The 12,995-nt window shown below is 35.9% G+C and overlaps 4 protein-coding genes and 1 non-coding gene across 6 annotated transcripts; 2 read left to right on the forward strand and 3 right to left on the reverse strand.

Annotated features, from left to right (window-relative positions):
• Positions 1-765: 765 nt before the first annotated feature.
• On the reverse strand, positions 766-2,729 carry LOC108192958 (transcription initiation factor TFIID subunit 8). Its single transcript, XM_017359508.2, has 2 exons — positions 2,474-2,729; positions 766-2,234 (listed from the first exon to the last, which is right to left on the reverse strand). The coding sequence occupies exon 2, from the start codon at positions 2,175-2,177 to the stop codon at positions 1,077-1,079; it is 1,101 nt and encodes a 366-aa protein (XP_017214997.1). The 5' UTR covers positions 2,178-2,234; positions 2,474-2,729; the 3' UTR covers positions 766-1,076.
• Positions 2,730-2,828: 99 nt separating this feature from the next.
• On the forward strand, positions 2,829-4,970 carry LOC108192960 (uncharacterized). Its single transcript, XM_017359509.2, has 3 exons — positions 2,829-3,081; positions 4,464-4,542; positions 4,670-4,970. Exons 1-3 carry the CDS (start codon positions 2,930-2,932, stop codon positions 4,733-4,735), a joined length of 297 nt encoding a protein of 98 aa, XP_017214998.1. The 5' UTR covers positions 2,829-2,929; the 3' UTR covers positions 4,736-4,970.
• Positions 4,971-5,483: 513 nt separating this feature from the next.
• Positions 5,484-9,556, forward strand: LOC108193028 (thylakoid lumenal 15.0 kDa protein 2, chloroplastic). 2 transcript variants are annotated; one of them, XM_064080345.1, is made up of 7 exons: positions 5,484-5,827; positions 6,610-6,713; positions 7,601-7,691; positions 7,824-7,892; positions 8,021-8,130; positions 8,664-8,757; positions 9,538-9,556. In XM_064080345.1, the coding sequence occupies exons 1-6, from the start codon at positions 5,608-5,610 to the stop codon at positions 8,754-8,756; spliced, it is 687 nt and encodes a 228-aa protein (XP_063936415.1). In that variant the 5' UTR covers positions 5,484-5,607; the 3' UTR covers position 8,757; positions 9,538-9,556. The 2 variants fall into 2 exon arrangements, with proteins under 2 accessions (XP_063936415.1, XP_017215081.1); XM_017359592.2 differs by lacking the exon at positions 9,538-9,556 and having other exon boundaries at positions 8,664-8,925.
• Positions 9,557-10,253: 697 nt separating this feature from the next.
• Positions 10,254-10,592, reverse strand: LOC108226250 (auxin-responsive protein SAUR71). The gene has a single exon (XM_017401195.1). It carries the CDS (start codon positions 10,590-10,592, stop codon positions 10,254-10,256), a length of 339 nt encoding a protein of 112 aa, XP_017256684.1.
• A 1,543-nt stretch (positions 10,593-12,135) lies between these two features.
• On the reverse strand, positions 12,136-12,974 carry LOC108193030 (uncharacterized). The gene is made up of 2 exons (XR_010284761.1): positions 12,596-12,974; positions 12,136-12,525 (listed from the first exon to the last, which is right to left on the reverse strand). It is a non-coding gene; the product is annotated as an uncharacterized LOC108193030 (transcript).
• Positions 12,975-12,995: the final 21 nt, after the last annotated feature.

The following is a 12,995-nucleotide window of genomic DNA, read 5'->3' on the forward strand; positions in this document are numbered from 1 at the left end:
TAAAGAAGGTTAGGTGATGAAGGCATCCTTTGCCCTAACTGTCAAATTCTCTACCCAAGCTACTCCGGTGGGTAGATTCTCAGCTTTACAAATCTTTTGCAAATTTGGTGGCTTGCTCAATAGCACCAAGAGGATAACTATTCTGTTGACAACTAAAATCATATGAATGCATGCATTGTTGAAGTATTACCTCAAGTTATTCCTTTCATCATCAAAGAACACTATAGTCTTTTATCATAACCTACTTCTGTCTCTAAGACTACAGACTACAGTGTATTGGCTCCGAAGCACCTCCTCACATATTTTCTATTGTAAGTACAATATACACGCACTTTCTTTACTTCAAAAGGAAACGCTTCGCCAGTGCACCAAAGCTTTCAAACTTCCTACCATCTCTGGGGATAATAACAAACCCAAAACCCATGGCACCTTCATCTACAACCAAAATTACCAGTTGCCCTCAAGGCTATATAAATTTTTCATTAATTGCAGAAATATTTTCTTCCTAACCTTATGATCTTTGGTATATCAAACTAAGCAACTAACAGAATAGCTTGAAATTTTTGTATACAGAATTTAAATAATGAGAGTGATCGACTTCCTCCTCAAAAGCTGAAAGCAATAATTTGAGTGAATCACAATAAAATTAGTAACTTACCAACTGATATAATACATGATCACAGGCTAACAATCCGGAACATTTGTTGTCACTGAAAGGACTCGATATGGAATGTAGATACAATATAAAAACCAACAAACTTCAGATTATCTCTAAAGACCTCTGTGATTTCTGACATTCACCACTTGGGGTTTAGAAAATACACGCATCATTCGACAACATGGAGTTAAAAGAATAAGCTACAAATCAATTACTATATAAAAAAAAAAACGAAGGCTATAATGCTGAAAAGTCTAAGAAACACTGTCGTACCTTGTAACTCTGGGACTACGAAAAATATCTAGTCAGAAAGGCTACTCTGTAACTACAGTACAATGGATGACTATTGACTCCCTAATCCGCTTCTATTTTCTGAACTCGAAATTGATCTGAGATGAGCACATGATAATGAACTAATTTACAACTGAGTGAGGTCCATTGGGTTTTCCATAGACTGTCTAATGATCAACTCAGCTCTCCTCTTTTTGTCATCCCTATCTTCATCTCTTCCAAACCAAAATGATGCCTGTCCACCTTTTTTCAGAAGGCTCAAGTCCGGAGATTCACATAAAAATGCTTTTCTAGCAGTTTTAAAGTTCAAACGAACAGCTAGCCTCTTATCCGGGATACTAGTTCCAGCACCATCTCCAAATTCACTAATACCTTCCTTTATTGCTTCAATTGCAGGAGCAAATGTCTCTAACAGAGAAACATGCTTATTTTCACGCCCTTCTTCCGACAGTTTCGATGGCATAACTATTGTTGAAACATCTTTTTCTCCTGCTTTAAAAGGAGCAGCAAGGTAGGGGTTTTTGCTTTCACCTGCCACGAAGCCATTGTCTAACTTGGTCGAGGTAGAAGCTACAGCTGAGCCATTACACATTATTCTTTGTTGCAAGTTCAACAAAGAACTTTCTGCCTTTCTTCGTTGCCTAGCAAGCTCAATTTTATCAGCACGGGGATCTGTCTTTCTTTCATTCCACATTGGTGTATGGATATATGTATGGGGATCAGGAAACGCCGGCAGCCACGCAGGAACATGTTTAAAAGCTGGTGTCTCACCCATTTGCACAAAACTGGGAATTCTACTTGGTTTCTTTACTATGGGAAAATTGGGAACTGGCTGAACAAACGGAACTTCTTCTGCTGTTTCAACATACTCTATAATCCCTCTCACAGTTCCCGACTCCGCTAAACAAACACTATCTCCCGACGCACCTAAAAATCCAGTTGAAGCACTCAAATCCTCCAACCCTCGAATTATATCAAACACATTAGTCTCCGTCCTCCCAGCTAAATTAGTATTAAAACTAGCCGACCTTCCTAAATCACGAAGGTACCTAACCGCAATATCAGCAAGAGCATCCAATGCAGACTCATTAAAACTCTCAAACCCCACACTTTCACATATCTGAGCAACCGCAATTCTTGATACTGCACGTCCGAATTCGTCCCCTCCTGCCCTTCTACTCAGATTGCTTTTCTCTCTCTTAATCTCCACTACACCTTCATCTCTCATATTCAAACACCAGTATCATCTAGGTCTTTGCACAAACCCCACCATTCACCTCAACACCTGTCACAATATTTCAAATTCACATTTCAAGAAAACCCCACAAATTTCAAATTTGCAAATTTGAATCAATCTCTTCTAGGGTTTTTCAAACAGCCCCACTAGTAACAAAACACTTTGACTGACAATAATTCAAAATTAAAATTCAAGAAAAGCCCAAGAATTTCAATTTTTTAATCATGCAATGTTGAATTCACATACCAATCTTCAAGAAAATACACAAATCTTGATAAAATACTTACTTGAACTTAGTAATGCTCCAGAACCCAATTGTTAGCAACCAAGAAAAGTGTAATTAATACAATCTAAAAAGTTTAGGGTTTTAAAATCTGAAAATATAAAGGGGTTTAAGAATTGGGGTTTATACAATTACTATCAACTATTTGTAAAAGGGTTATGGAGGGATGAAAGAAAAAGGGGAGAGACACACAGATAGATACAGATCTCGAATGGGAGCCTCGAGGGTATTATTTATAAGCAAGGCCATAAATAAAAATGGGCTTAAAATATATAAAATATAAAAGAATAATATAGTCCTTAGCTGGCAATTTTATCATGGGCTTAAATCTAACCGTTGAAATATTATTATAGTGGACGGCTAGGATGAATTGTAAGAGTAGGGTAATCAAGAAAGAGGATAAGTAAAGAAAGCTCCAATTTTCACAACAATTTCAATTTGCAGAGAGAGAGAGAAGGGGATGGAGAAGTATTTTGGTAATGCTTACAGAGGTGACCCGGGAGTTCCACATGCCGACCCGGAAAGGTTCATGAATATATGGATTGGTTCAGCTGCTTTCAATGTCTGCACCTTTTTTAATCCTTATATGTGGCAGCTCTCTAATCAATTCAAGTAAAAATTTCTCCTTTTTTATATTTGCCATATACTTTATATATAAATTTGTTTTCTTAGACCTCTCTCTGTGTGTGACTAGGGGATAGTGGGTTCTTTTTAATAACATATGAAGATTTTCTGTATTTTTGTATTGTGAATTTGTGTTGTTGGCATGTTTTTAATTTGTGGGATTGTGAACTTGTGTTGTGGTAAGTTCTCAAATTGTGGGATTGTAAAATTGATGTTAAATATGCATTTCTTCTTCAAAATAAAATAAAATGATATGCATTTCAATGAGCCCTAAACGTAGTCTGTACAAAGGACTGGGGTCATGGCAATTGTTTCCACATTTAAAATGGCAAAATTCCGAGCATGATAATTGTGGTCTCAGGCACGGTGTCCATGAACTGATCATTGTAGTTTTGTGTTGGTAATGTACAGTTGTTTTAAATTCTTATAATTTACTCCTTAAACAGTGTGACAAGTTCTATTTTAGAGAATATCTGATATGTTATGTGATTTGTAGGATACAGGATCAATTTATTTGTTTGTGTAATTTGTTGTGAGTTATTACGAGGCAGTATCGACACTAGATCCATAAAGTGGGCTACTGTGGTGGTTTGTAGGTATAGTTATATAGCATTGATGCAAATGTAAAGAAGAAAAGCTGGACATGAACAATGAAGATGTTGATTTTCAGAAGATTAACTTGTTTCAGTTTATTGTTATTCATCATGCATGATAGTTACCCTTAATCCCCAATTTCAGTTCTTCAAGTTCGATATGCCAATGTTGAGCACTTCCTAGTATTGTTCAAGTTTGATGCCTAATTTATTAGTAAAAATCTTTATAATATTTTTCATAATTGTGCCGTCCTAATGTAAAGTCTAAACAAATCTGTGATCACCTACGGTTATATCATTTAAATGTAAGTCAACAAAAACTATGCAAGATTTTCATTTCTCATACCTTCATCTTCCATTAGGTTGAGTAAATTTCTTAATTTCTTAACGAAGTGCTTGACCAAGTCTTCACAGTACGTGTTTAGGAGTATGGAGTGTTTTTCGCAATGTATATTAGATAAGTTTCAACAATAGGAATCATGAAACACATACATCTATCTATCCTTGGTTCATAATTTAGCAACCATATGGATATTAACTATTAGGGTATTTCTCTCATTGCTTGATCTTTTCCGGCTAATTTTATGCTTTTGCTGTCTGTGTAAAGACTTTTGGTCTCAAAGAACCGATCCACTTCTTTTGTGTTGTTTGGCAAAATGAGCTCTAATCTACTCTGATGCTCTAATCGAATTATTAGTGCTTTTTCTTGATCCATTTCTTGGCTCGGGTGGCAAGAATTATCTTCTCCATAACAACTATTCTGTTTCTAATTTCCAGTTGGCATGACAAAGCAATGCAATTTGAACATTATCACTGGAAGAAAGCATTGGAGAAGAAGCAGCCATATCAATTTAAGGTAAAAACCACAACGTTCTTATTTTTTGTTCTGGACTCGAGTCTTTGATCAATATTTGAAGTAAGGGTATACTGTTTTGCATAAATCAGCACAATTTACTGTTGTGATATTTTGTTTCTTTGTGCAGTGGAACCAGCATAGCAAAGAATTCCGGGACTCGTACTACTACAACTGGCCTGTATATTTTCCTTAGGATGCTTATTTGGATTCGCTATTTGCATCATTTCCTATGAGATTTCCAAACGTAATAGCTTTAAGCCAGCCTATTCCTTTTTAATTTATGTTTATTAGCTAAACAAAGCTACAAAGCTAAACGATACATTCAGCTTCAAGTTCGTTAATATGCATCCTGCTTGACACTTCTTCAAATATATTGAGCTTTCAATTGGGCAGACAATTCGAAAATAAATGCTCTTTGGTTTGCTGCATTGCATGTTTACAAGTTTGCTGCAATCAATTTACTGTGTTCGAGTCTAAAAAATAAAATAAAATAATACTGATCTGGTATCTCATATATCGAAAACACACATTTCTGGTGAGAAATAAAAGAAGTTTATTCTACAGCTCAAGCATTTGGGATGTACTTGCCTACTCTCATGGTCGTTGCAAAAGTTTGTATTGTTTAAAGTGATTAGTATTTTTTATTACATAAGAATGTATTTTTATAATATTAACATGTGACTAATTTTTCCAGGTATGTATATTCAGTGAGGATAATTATTTTTTGCAAAAGAATAAATATATAAACTCCGTATGGTTTCAGCAATTTCAAATAAAAAATGAAAAATGGAAGAAAGTTGATTTCAAAATGAATATAGTACAAGGGATGAGGTAAATAGGTAATTAGTTAATTACTAATTTAGCCAAGTGAAAGTGAAGCTAATGCACGCGCCCTGTGGGCAGTTTGGGGCTGAAGCAGTAATGATAACGATCTATCCTATGATTCCTATCCAAACAAAAACATATACTGAAACTAAACCCGCAGAACACAATCTAGTATGACTGACAGTTTATGTACATGCAAAGATCTGACTGTCTGAAAGTGAGGTTGGGAAGTTACTAGCAATGGTGGGCTTTCTTCTACAATTCCCTTGTTCTGTTCCAGCTTTCAGATCATCTTCAACCAATCCTCTTCTTGCTGCTACTGTTGTTTCTGCTCATTCCGACCATTCACTTACAACCCAACAAAATTCTTCTCATTTCACCAGATGGGCTGCTGCTTTTCCATCCAAGTCTTTGAGTTTTGCGCTTTCTGCTACTCTTGCTATTTCTTTATCTCTCTCAGGTTACTCACTTGCTATCAACTTAATTTTGTCAACTATGTCTTACATTGTTGACTTGCTTCATTATCTATTATCCTTGACAATTAGGGTGTGAGTTTCCTTTAAGTATATGATATTTGAGAAAAATTTAGCGGATATGATGGCTCGGGATTTCATTTAGAACACTACTTGATCTAATTATGTTATGCACAATTTGTGTTTGCAAATTCTGTGGTAGCAGCTGAACTACAGTTTGTGATGTGAGTCGGTGTGTTATTGGGCTTCCAACTTGCCGTTCAATGTGCTTTCAGCGGATTGAATCAAGGAAACCAAATATGTAGTTAGTTATGTTTGAATCTCTTGTCATTTTCTAAAGGGACTGTTTTATTGCAAGATAGGTTGTAATATTTCATGGTTATCCTGATAACAGTGTTTTATTAAACAGTTGTAGCGCCCCTTTTCTTTCTCTCTTTGTTTTTTAATATCGAAGCATTGTATAATCATTCTGAAATAGCTATTTTAAATGGAGCATTCTATTTGTTTTGGTCTTGCCAATGGTAGTTTGCTGAATTCGATTACTGGCACACTCATGCCTCCACAGACTTCAAACCCTCAACCTCCGTAACCAAGAGATTAGGGGTTTCCTTAAGCCCTTTGGCTGTGAGGCATAGGATCCAGAGCATCCTTACCTGTTCTGCGACTATTTGCATAAATAATCTAATATGAATGAAAAACTTGTGTTAGTTTTATTACATGCTTGTGCGAATGCTAATTGATTTTAAAGAATTACAACCAAATTTTGCAGGAATTGGATATGCTGAAGCAAAAGTTGGGGTTAACAAGCCAGAATTGCTCCCTAAAAACTTCACTCCAGTTATTGACGTAGCTGGTTTCCTCTCTGAAGGACAGGTACGCATCTTTGTCATGCTTTGCTTATTATGTACAATATGAATTCTCGAGTAATGACTCTATATATAGGATTACCATTGTTTTTCTCTTTCAAATTCATTGTAAAATTCAAAAGCATATGCTGTAGTATATTATATCAAGGTTGGTTTAATCTAGTTGCAAACTTTTATTATAGTAATGCATCAATCCATAGAGCATTGAAGATTCTCTAAGGCTTCACTTGCTTTAACTTTTGGTGTTTTTTATTGGTATTCCTCCCTATTAATCGCTTTGCTCAAAGCACTTTTCTAGCTAATAAATACTCTATGGTTTATTACCTATTATGTGTCATTCCTATTGATCCCCCAACTCTATTTCTAGGCAGCTCCAAAGAATAGATTAGTAGGTTGATTAATTCCATGAAATTAGAATAAAGTCCTTTTTTTGTAATTGTAACTTTATCAGGAAAGACACTATTTCAGCACAATTTATCTTGGTATACTGCTTTTAAGCTCAAAGTCTATAAAAAGAACTTCATGAATTGCTTCATCTTTTGCTCTTGATATCTCTATGTAATTGACATTTTACAAGTAATGATATTCTTTGGTCTGCACTGTTCCCCTCATAGCTGAGAAGGACATTTTTTTCTACATCGCGTTGTTTAGTTTTAAGGACATTTACAACTAATTGTCATTTTTTCATCTTTAGGGAGGTTATATTGCAAACACTCTATGAACATAATCTTTTGTTGTCTGCACTGTGGCTGTTTTTAATTCCAGTCATGGTGATGCAATTATGTTGAGTTTATACAAAATAATACTTGATGACAATATCTGTCCTTTAAAAACAGTCCCTATCAATTGCACGTCAATATCAAAATAATGTTTATAGCAATTAAGTAATGGCAGGAAAACAGAATTGCACAGGAGATTACTGCTATTGAGAAGGACACTGGTTTTAAGTTGAGAGTTCTTGCTCAGAATTATCCTGATACTCCTGGTATATATATATACATAGTAAATTTTCAAGAAATCCTGTCTTTAACAGATTATCCTGTTATTTATCTATTAGGATTAGTATTATGCAATCAGAAATTTACATGTTCATAACAGATATATCTATCCTCTTCAGGGTTAGCGATCAAAGATTATTGGCAAGTCGATGACAGAACTATCGTTTTTGTAGCTGACCCTACCTTTGGTAAATAACTGATATGACACATAAACTTCAAGTTGTTCCATCTTAACTTTGTTATTGATCTTGGTGATTTTTTGTTTCATATTTGTACATACCATCGTGAACGATAATGCATGTCATTTTCTTTTCAGGCAATATACTGAACTTTAATGTGGGAGATTTGGTTGATCTAGACATACCACGCAGCTTCTGGAGTCGCTTGGCCGGAAAATATGGAAATATGTTTTATTGGAAAGAAAAGGTAAAACTTTCAGTATCTTATATCAGCCAATTTTTCTTCCTTATCATTAAGTTCTGTATTTTAGTTGGTCATTTCTCACAAAACCTTAGGCAAACGCTACTAGGAGGATTCTATACTTTAAATCTCCCCCTTCAATGGCCATAACTCACAAAACACTCCCCCTTAGACAAAAACCACCAGGAGGAATCTATACTTACTAGCTTCCTCTTGGGAGTGAAAAACCATCTTTGGGAGGAAGGAAGGCGGGGTAGTTGTAAGCTTGTACTATATTAGTATACCTGAACAAATCATTGCTAATTGCAGAAGAATTAAACTCATTCTCCAAGTAAATAATGATCACACAACTATAATGACAAACATAAGCAGTATCTAACCTCAGAGTCCAGGTTGAACTTTAATAATACTGAGGGTATAGGAGCTCAAAATTTAGATCTTTGACCTTAGGTCATGCCAGATGAAGATTCCTTTAAAAAGTAAAAACACTGATGCACATTTACAAATTATTTTGTTTATAATATTATGGGCTGATGCAGGGTGAAGATGCATCTATAGAAGCAGCTGTAATGGCAATATCAAATTGCTTAAGGGAACCGGTGGGACCAAACAATTGTTCAGAGATAAACTAAGGTGCAACTACAGTAGTTGATTATGTAATTACATTTGTCATTGTTCTGTACTGACGTTCATTTCATGCACTAATTGTGTTATAAAATTATTTATTTACACCTGTATTTAAGAAGTTATATTATACAACAATAATATATATATGGTAGAGTCAAAGAGTGTTGTCTTTTCCTTTGATGTCTTCAGTTACCTTCAATTCTTAGCTCTTGAAGTTTAAAGCTTCTCAGTGTTATTATTGTGGGGAAGAGAAAAAAGAACAAAACCAATATGCTAGGTTAACAGACAGGATTGATGAATATTTTGAAGATTCTTGTTGATTGGGAGTTTGGTCTTCCTCATTTACAACTGGAAAGGAGCTATTGGCCTAACTGGAAAAGGAGGTTGTTGAGTATTTACATATAGGGTCACGTTTGATAACAACCTCTTAAATTTAAACTCTACAAACTTTCAGAGTTCACCAAATAAACAATAGGATTCACCAAAAAATCTGAACCTGAAATTTTGTATGCAACACATACACAATAGTATTCGCTAAATATACATACAACTACAACACAAATGCTATTCAACTGGTTTGTAGTATGTTTATGCATTTGCCATATATTTTTGAAACTAAATATTAATAGCAAATGGAACATATGTGCACAGCTATCCGAAATATATTCTATATACAGTAATTTAAAATATAAGGATGCTCTGACTATAAGCTTCTGAAATTTTTGTAAGCTGGTTACTCTGGTAAAATGTGAAAGCTTACTAGAATAAATAAAATTCAATCGTCAGGGTGGCGATGCACATGAGAAAGCAAAAAAACATCCTCGCTCCGCTACATGTATCACCTCACATGTCCGTGCTTTTGTTATGTATCCAGTGGTGGAACCTGGTCAGGGCTGGCTTAGGCTGAAGGCCAGAAGCCCTGGCTTGGTCTTAAAATGCTGAGTTGGAAATTTACGATGTAATACTTTAAAACCCTCTCCACCTGGCTGCGCCACTGTTAATGTATATATTATTATTATATATTTTGATGGCTAATATTAGATTCATAAAGAAAGTGGGAAGCTTAAGCCATTTCTGGGCCCGAATACCCTCTGATGAGTAAATCCCCTCTGCCAAGTGAAAGTCATGGAACAATTAAAGCTCGACCAAGATTCTGTTTTTTTAAGGAACATGGTGATACAAATTAAGATCACTATTTTATTTCCAAGTCTAGTCGTAAGCATGTACTATATTAGAATATTACACATATCTATAGTAGCAGTGTGATGAAGGAATTTGTTGTAATATTTTTTCTTTAGGGTAGTCAGAAATTTTTGTTATCTTTTATATGCATAAAAAAGGACTGCTATGCAGATTTTGTGGTAATCTTTTATATACATGAACAAATGATTGCTAATTGCAGAAGAATTAAACTCATTCTCCTAGTAAATAATGAACACACAACTATAATGACAAACATAAGCAGTACTGTAGTCTGTACACCAGTGTCTGTTATCATCCTTCTAGCTCTCCTTACTGTCTTGTAGGATCTTCTCTAGTTCCTCAGCTTGACAGGGGATTTTGAGAACACCTTTCTGGTGAAATCCATATTCCTCTCCGGCTTGTTCCAATAGCCTCAAAAATGCAGCATTGGTTAGGTAGCACAGATCAACGACAAACCTCTTTGGCACCTCACCATTTGCTGCGAAAACAGCAAAATGACCTTCCTTTACATCCTGAGGCAACTTCTCTTTTTTGTTAAGTTCTTCGTCAATGGCGATATTATGTAGGTTTAGACTCCTTTGCAGCAATTTGATGAAAAGCCTAGCCACTGCCAACTGACTATTCTTATATTTAGACATCATAATATCTGTGGATTGTTTTTTCCTCTCTTCTTTTTTGTTGCTGCTGCTAATTTCCCGAGAACTAAGGAGGGGTTTTATACAAAGCTGCTTAACTTAGGAGGTGGAAACAGATGAAATTTCTAAGATGGTCATGGGTCCATTGTATTCCTTGAAAGTCCTCGCAATTAATTGTATCATTGCAAGGTAATTTCCTTTTCCTACATTTGTTGATGCATTGGGAACCTTGAAAAGACAGTCCATAGGTACAAGGTTCGCCGCCCAGTCTGTAAGGAAACTGTACTCTTAAGTTGAAAATTTCAGTAGCGGTGGTCAGCAGCTTAGGAATAAAAAAGCTGATAGATAGCTCTTAATTAGCAGGAAACAAGACACATGGGCTTTGTCTGCTACCTACAAGGCCACAACTATCACTCTGATGTTTGTTGGCTGTTGATGGTTCTACGATTTCAGGAATTAGTCGTTAGCTAGTAAATGAGATGAACTTGTTGCTCCATTTGATTGACGGGAAGAATGCACATTTATTATGAACAGGGAATTTGGTACATGTGAAATTTGTTATATTTTTTGTGTGTTGTCCATTGGGGTTGGTAGAGTTTGTTACATTTTTGTGTGGTGTGTTTGAGTTGGTAGAGTTTGCAGACATTGAACTTTGTCATGCTGTGGCCAAAGATGAAAATATAACAAGGTCTTAAATCATTCTGAAGAAGCATTCTACACACAGGAAACACGGCTTATGTTTTCTAGAGTTGGATTATATGAATTGTGTGTATTCAATTTACATTTATCTTTGCCGTGAACTTCCTGGTTCTTGTCGTTTCTTGTCCTCATCGTTTGTTTTATCAGCTATACAAGTTTGAATTTATAAGCCCGGTAGTTTTTTACGTTCTTTGCACACAGCAGTATCAGTTCATTCGATCTTACCTAAAATTTTGTTGCGAGCAGCTCAATTGTACTTGTTTGTAATAGATATATGGTTTTTGTTCAGAATAAAACTTGATTGCAATGATGGAAATTTGTGGATGTGATAGTTGAAACGGGTGATTAAGATAACACAAATAACTAATTGTTGGCTCCATGTCCATGTCCAAATCGAGCGTCATTGCGGATATACTATAGCAGCGTCTGGATCATGAGATGAAATGGAAATGTAAGAATGAGGGATATGGGAATAGATATCATAAAGTGTTCCGCTCATTAACCATGAACCAAATAAAGCTCATTAATCATGAACCAAACGCCTGTATATACATAATAGTTTAACACGGTTCCTTTGGAATGCAGAGGAGTTTCGAAGAGGGAAAAGGGAGCTGGTATGTCATCGAAAAGGGAGCTCATACATGCACAGCTTTAATTCCATCGTAGACATCTTAATCTTCAAATTATTTTTATACATGATCGGGAAGCTCATATGTGCACACCTTTAATTCCATCATATAAACATCTTAATCTTCAAATTATGGATATTTTGGTTTCAGTACAAGGGCCTGCGCCTGCATCTATAAACCAAGGATGAGCTCCCTTTGAAAAATGTGGGTGATTCAAGTGGATAACATACAACTGATCTTGCTTAAACTTGTTATTGTGAAAACGTGGACTATATCTGTAGCGTATAAATTACATTAATACACAAACCAGGTTTGATTATTGAATTGTATTAGACAAATGATCAAACAGTTGATTTGCGTTGAAAACCAGGCCCTGGAACATCACTACTGGGGAAACACTGGAAGCTAGTTACAACAGCATGCTCAGGGCCACGACGGCACCGCTGCTGCATCTCATCAACCTTATCAGAATCCCCGGAAAACAAAGCTTCAACGGACCCATCTCTCCGGTTACGAACCCACCCGTTGACACCCAGCTGGGTCGCATTCTGAACCGTCCAGTCCCGAAAAAACACGCCCTGTACCACTCCCTTCACTTCAACTCTCACCTGCGGAATCAACAACAAAGAATATTAGCTCAATTGTTGGGACCGGTTTAAACTGGTTTGATGAGATTACCGTTTTGATGGAGCTCGTGTTTGAGCTGGAGTCGGACATGTTGGTCAGGAAACGACGTCGTATGGGAAGGGGAATTGTGAGGTGGGAGACGAATGGAGTGGGATGGATTGGAAATGGCGATGCTGAGTTGATGGTTGTGGTTGTAATTTTACATGCTTCCAGACCTCGGCCCAAAAGTAAAACATTTCTGGACAACAAGTGTGCCATTCTTTTTCTTACTCAGTTACTCTATTGTTAGGACAGAGAATCTGGAAATAAAAATAGAGGGAATGAACATGAGTATTAGTAGGATTTAGGAGGATGTAAGAAAAGATTTATTTTCATTAGATTGTCGTTTATATCATTATATGTCATTATGCTGTTAACTAAAATATTAAGGGATCGGATTATTGTCAAATCT

The sequence above is a fragment of the Daucus carota genome, chromosome 6 (genome assembly GCF_001625215.2).
Source record: "Daucus carota subsp. sativus chromosome 6, DH1 v3.0, whole genome shotgun sequence".
In the NCBI taxonomy this organism is placed as follows: domain Eukaryota; kingdom Viridiplantae; phylum Streptophyta; class Magnoliopsida; order Apiales; family Apiaceae; genus Daucus; species Daucus carota.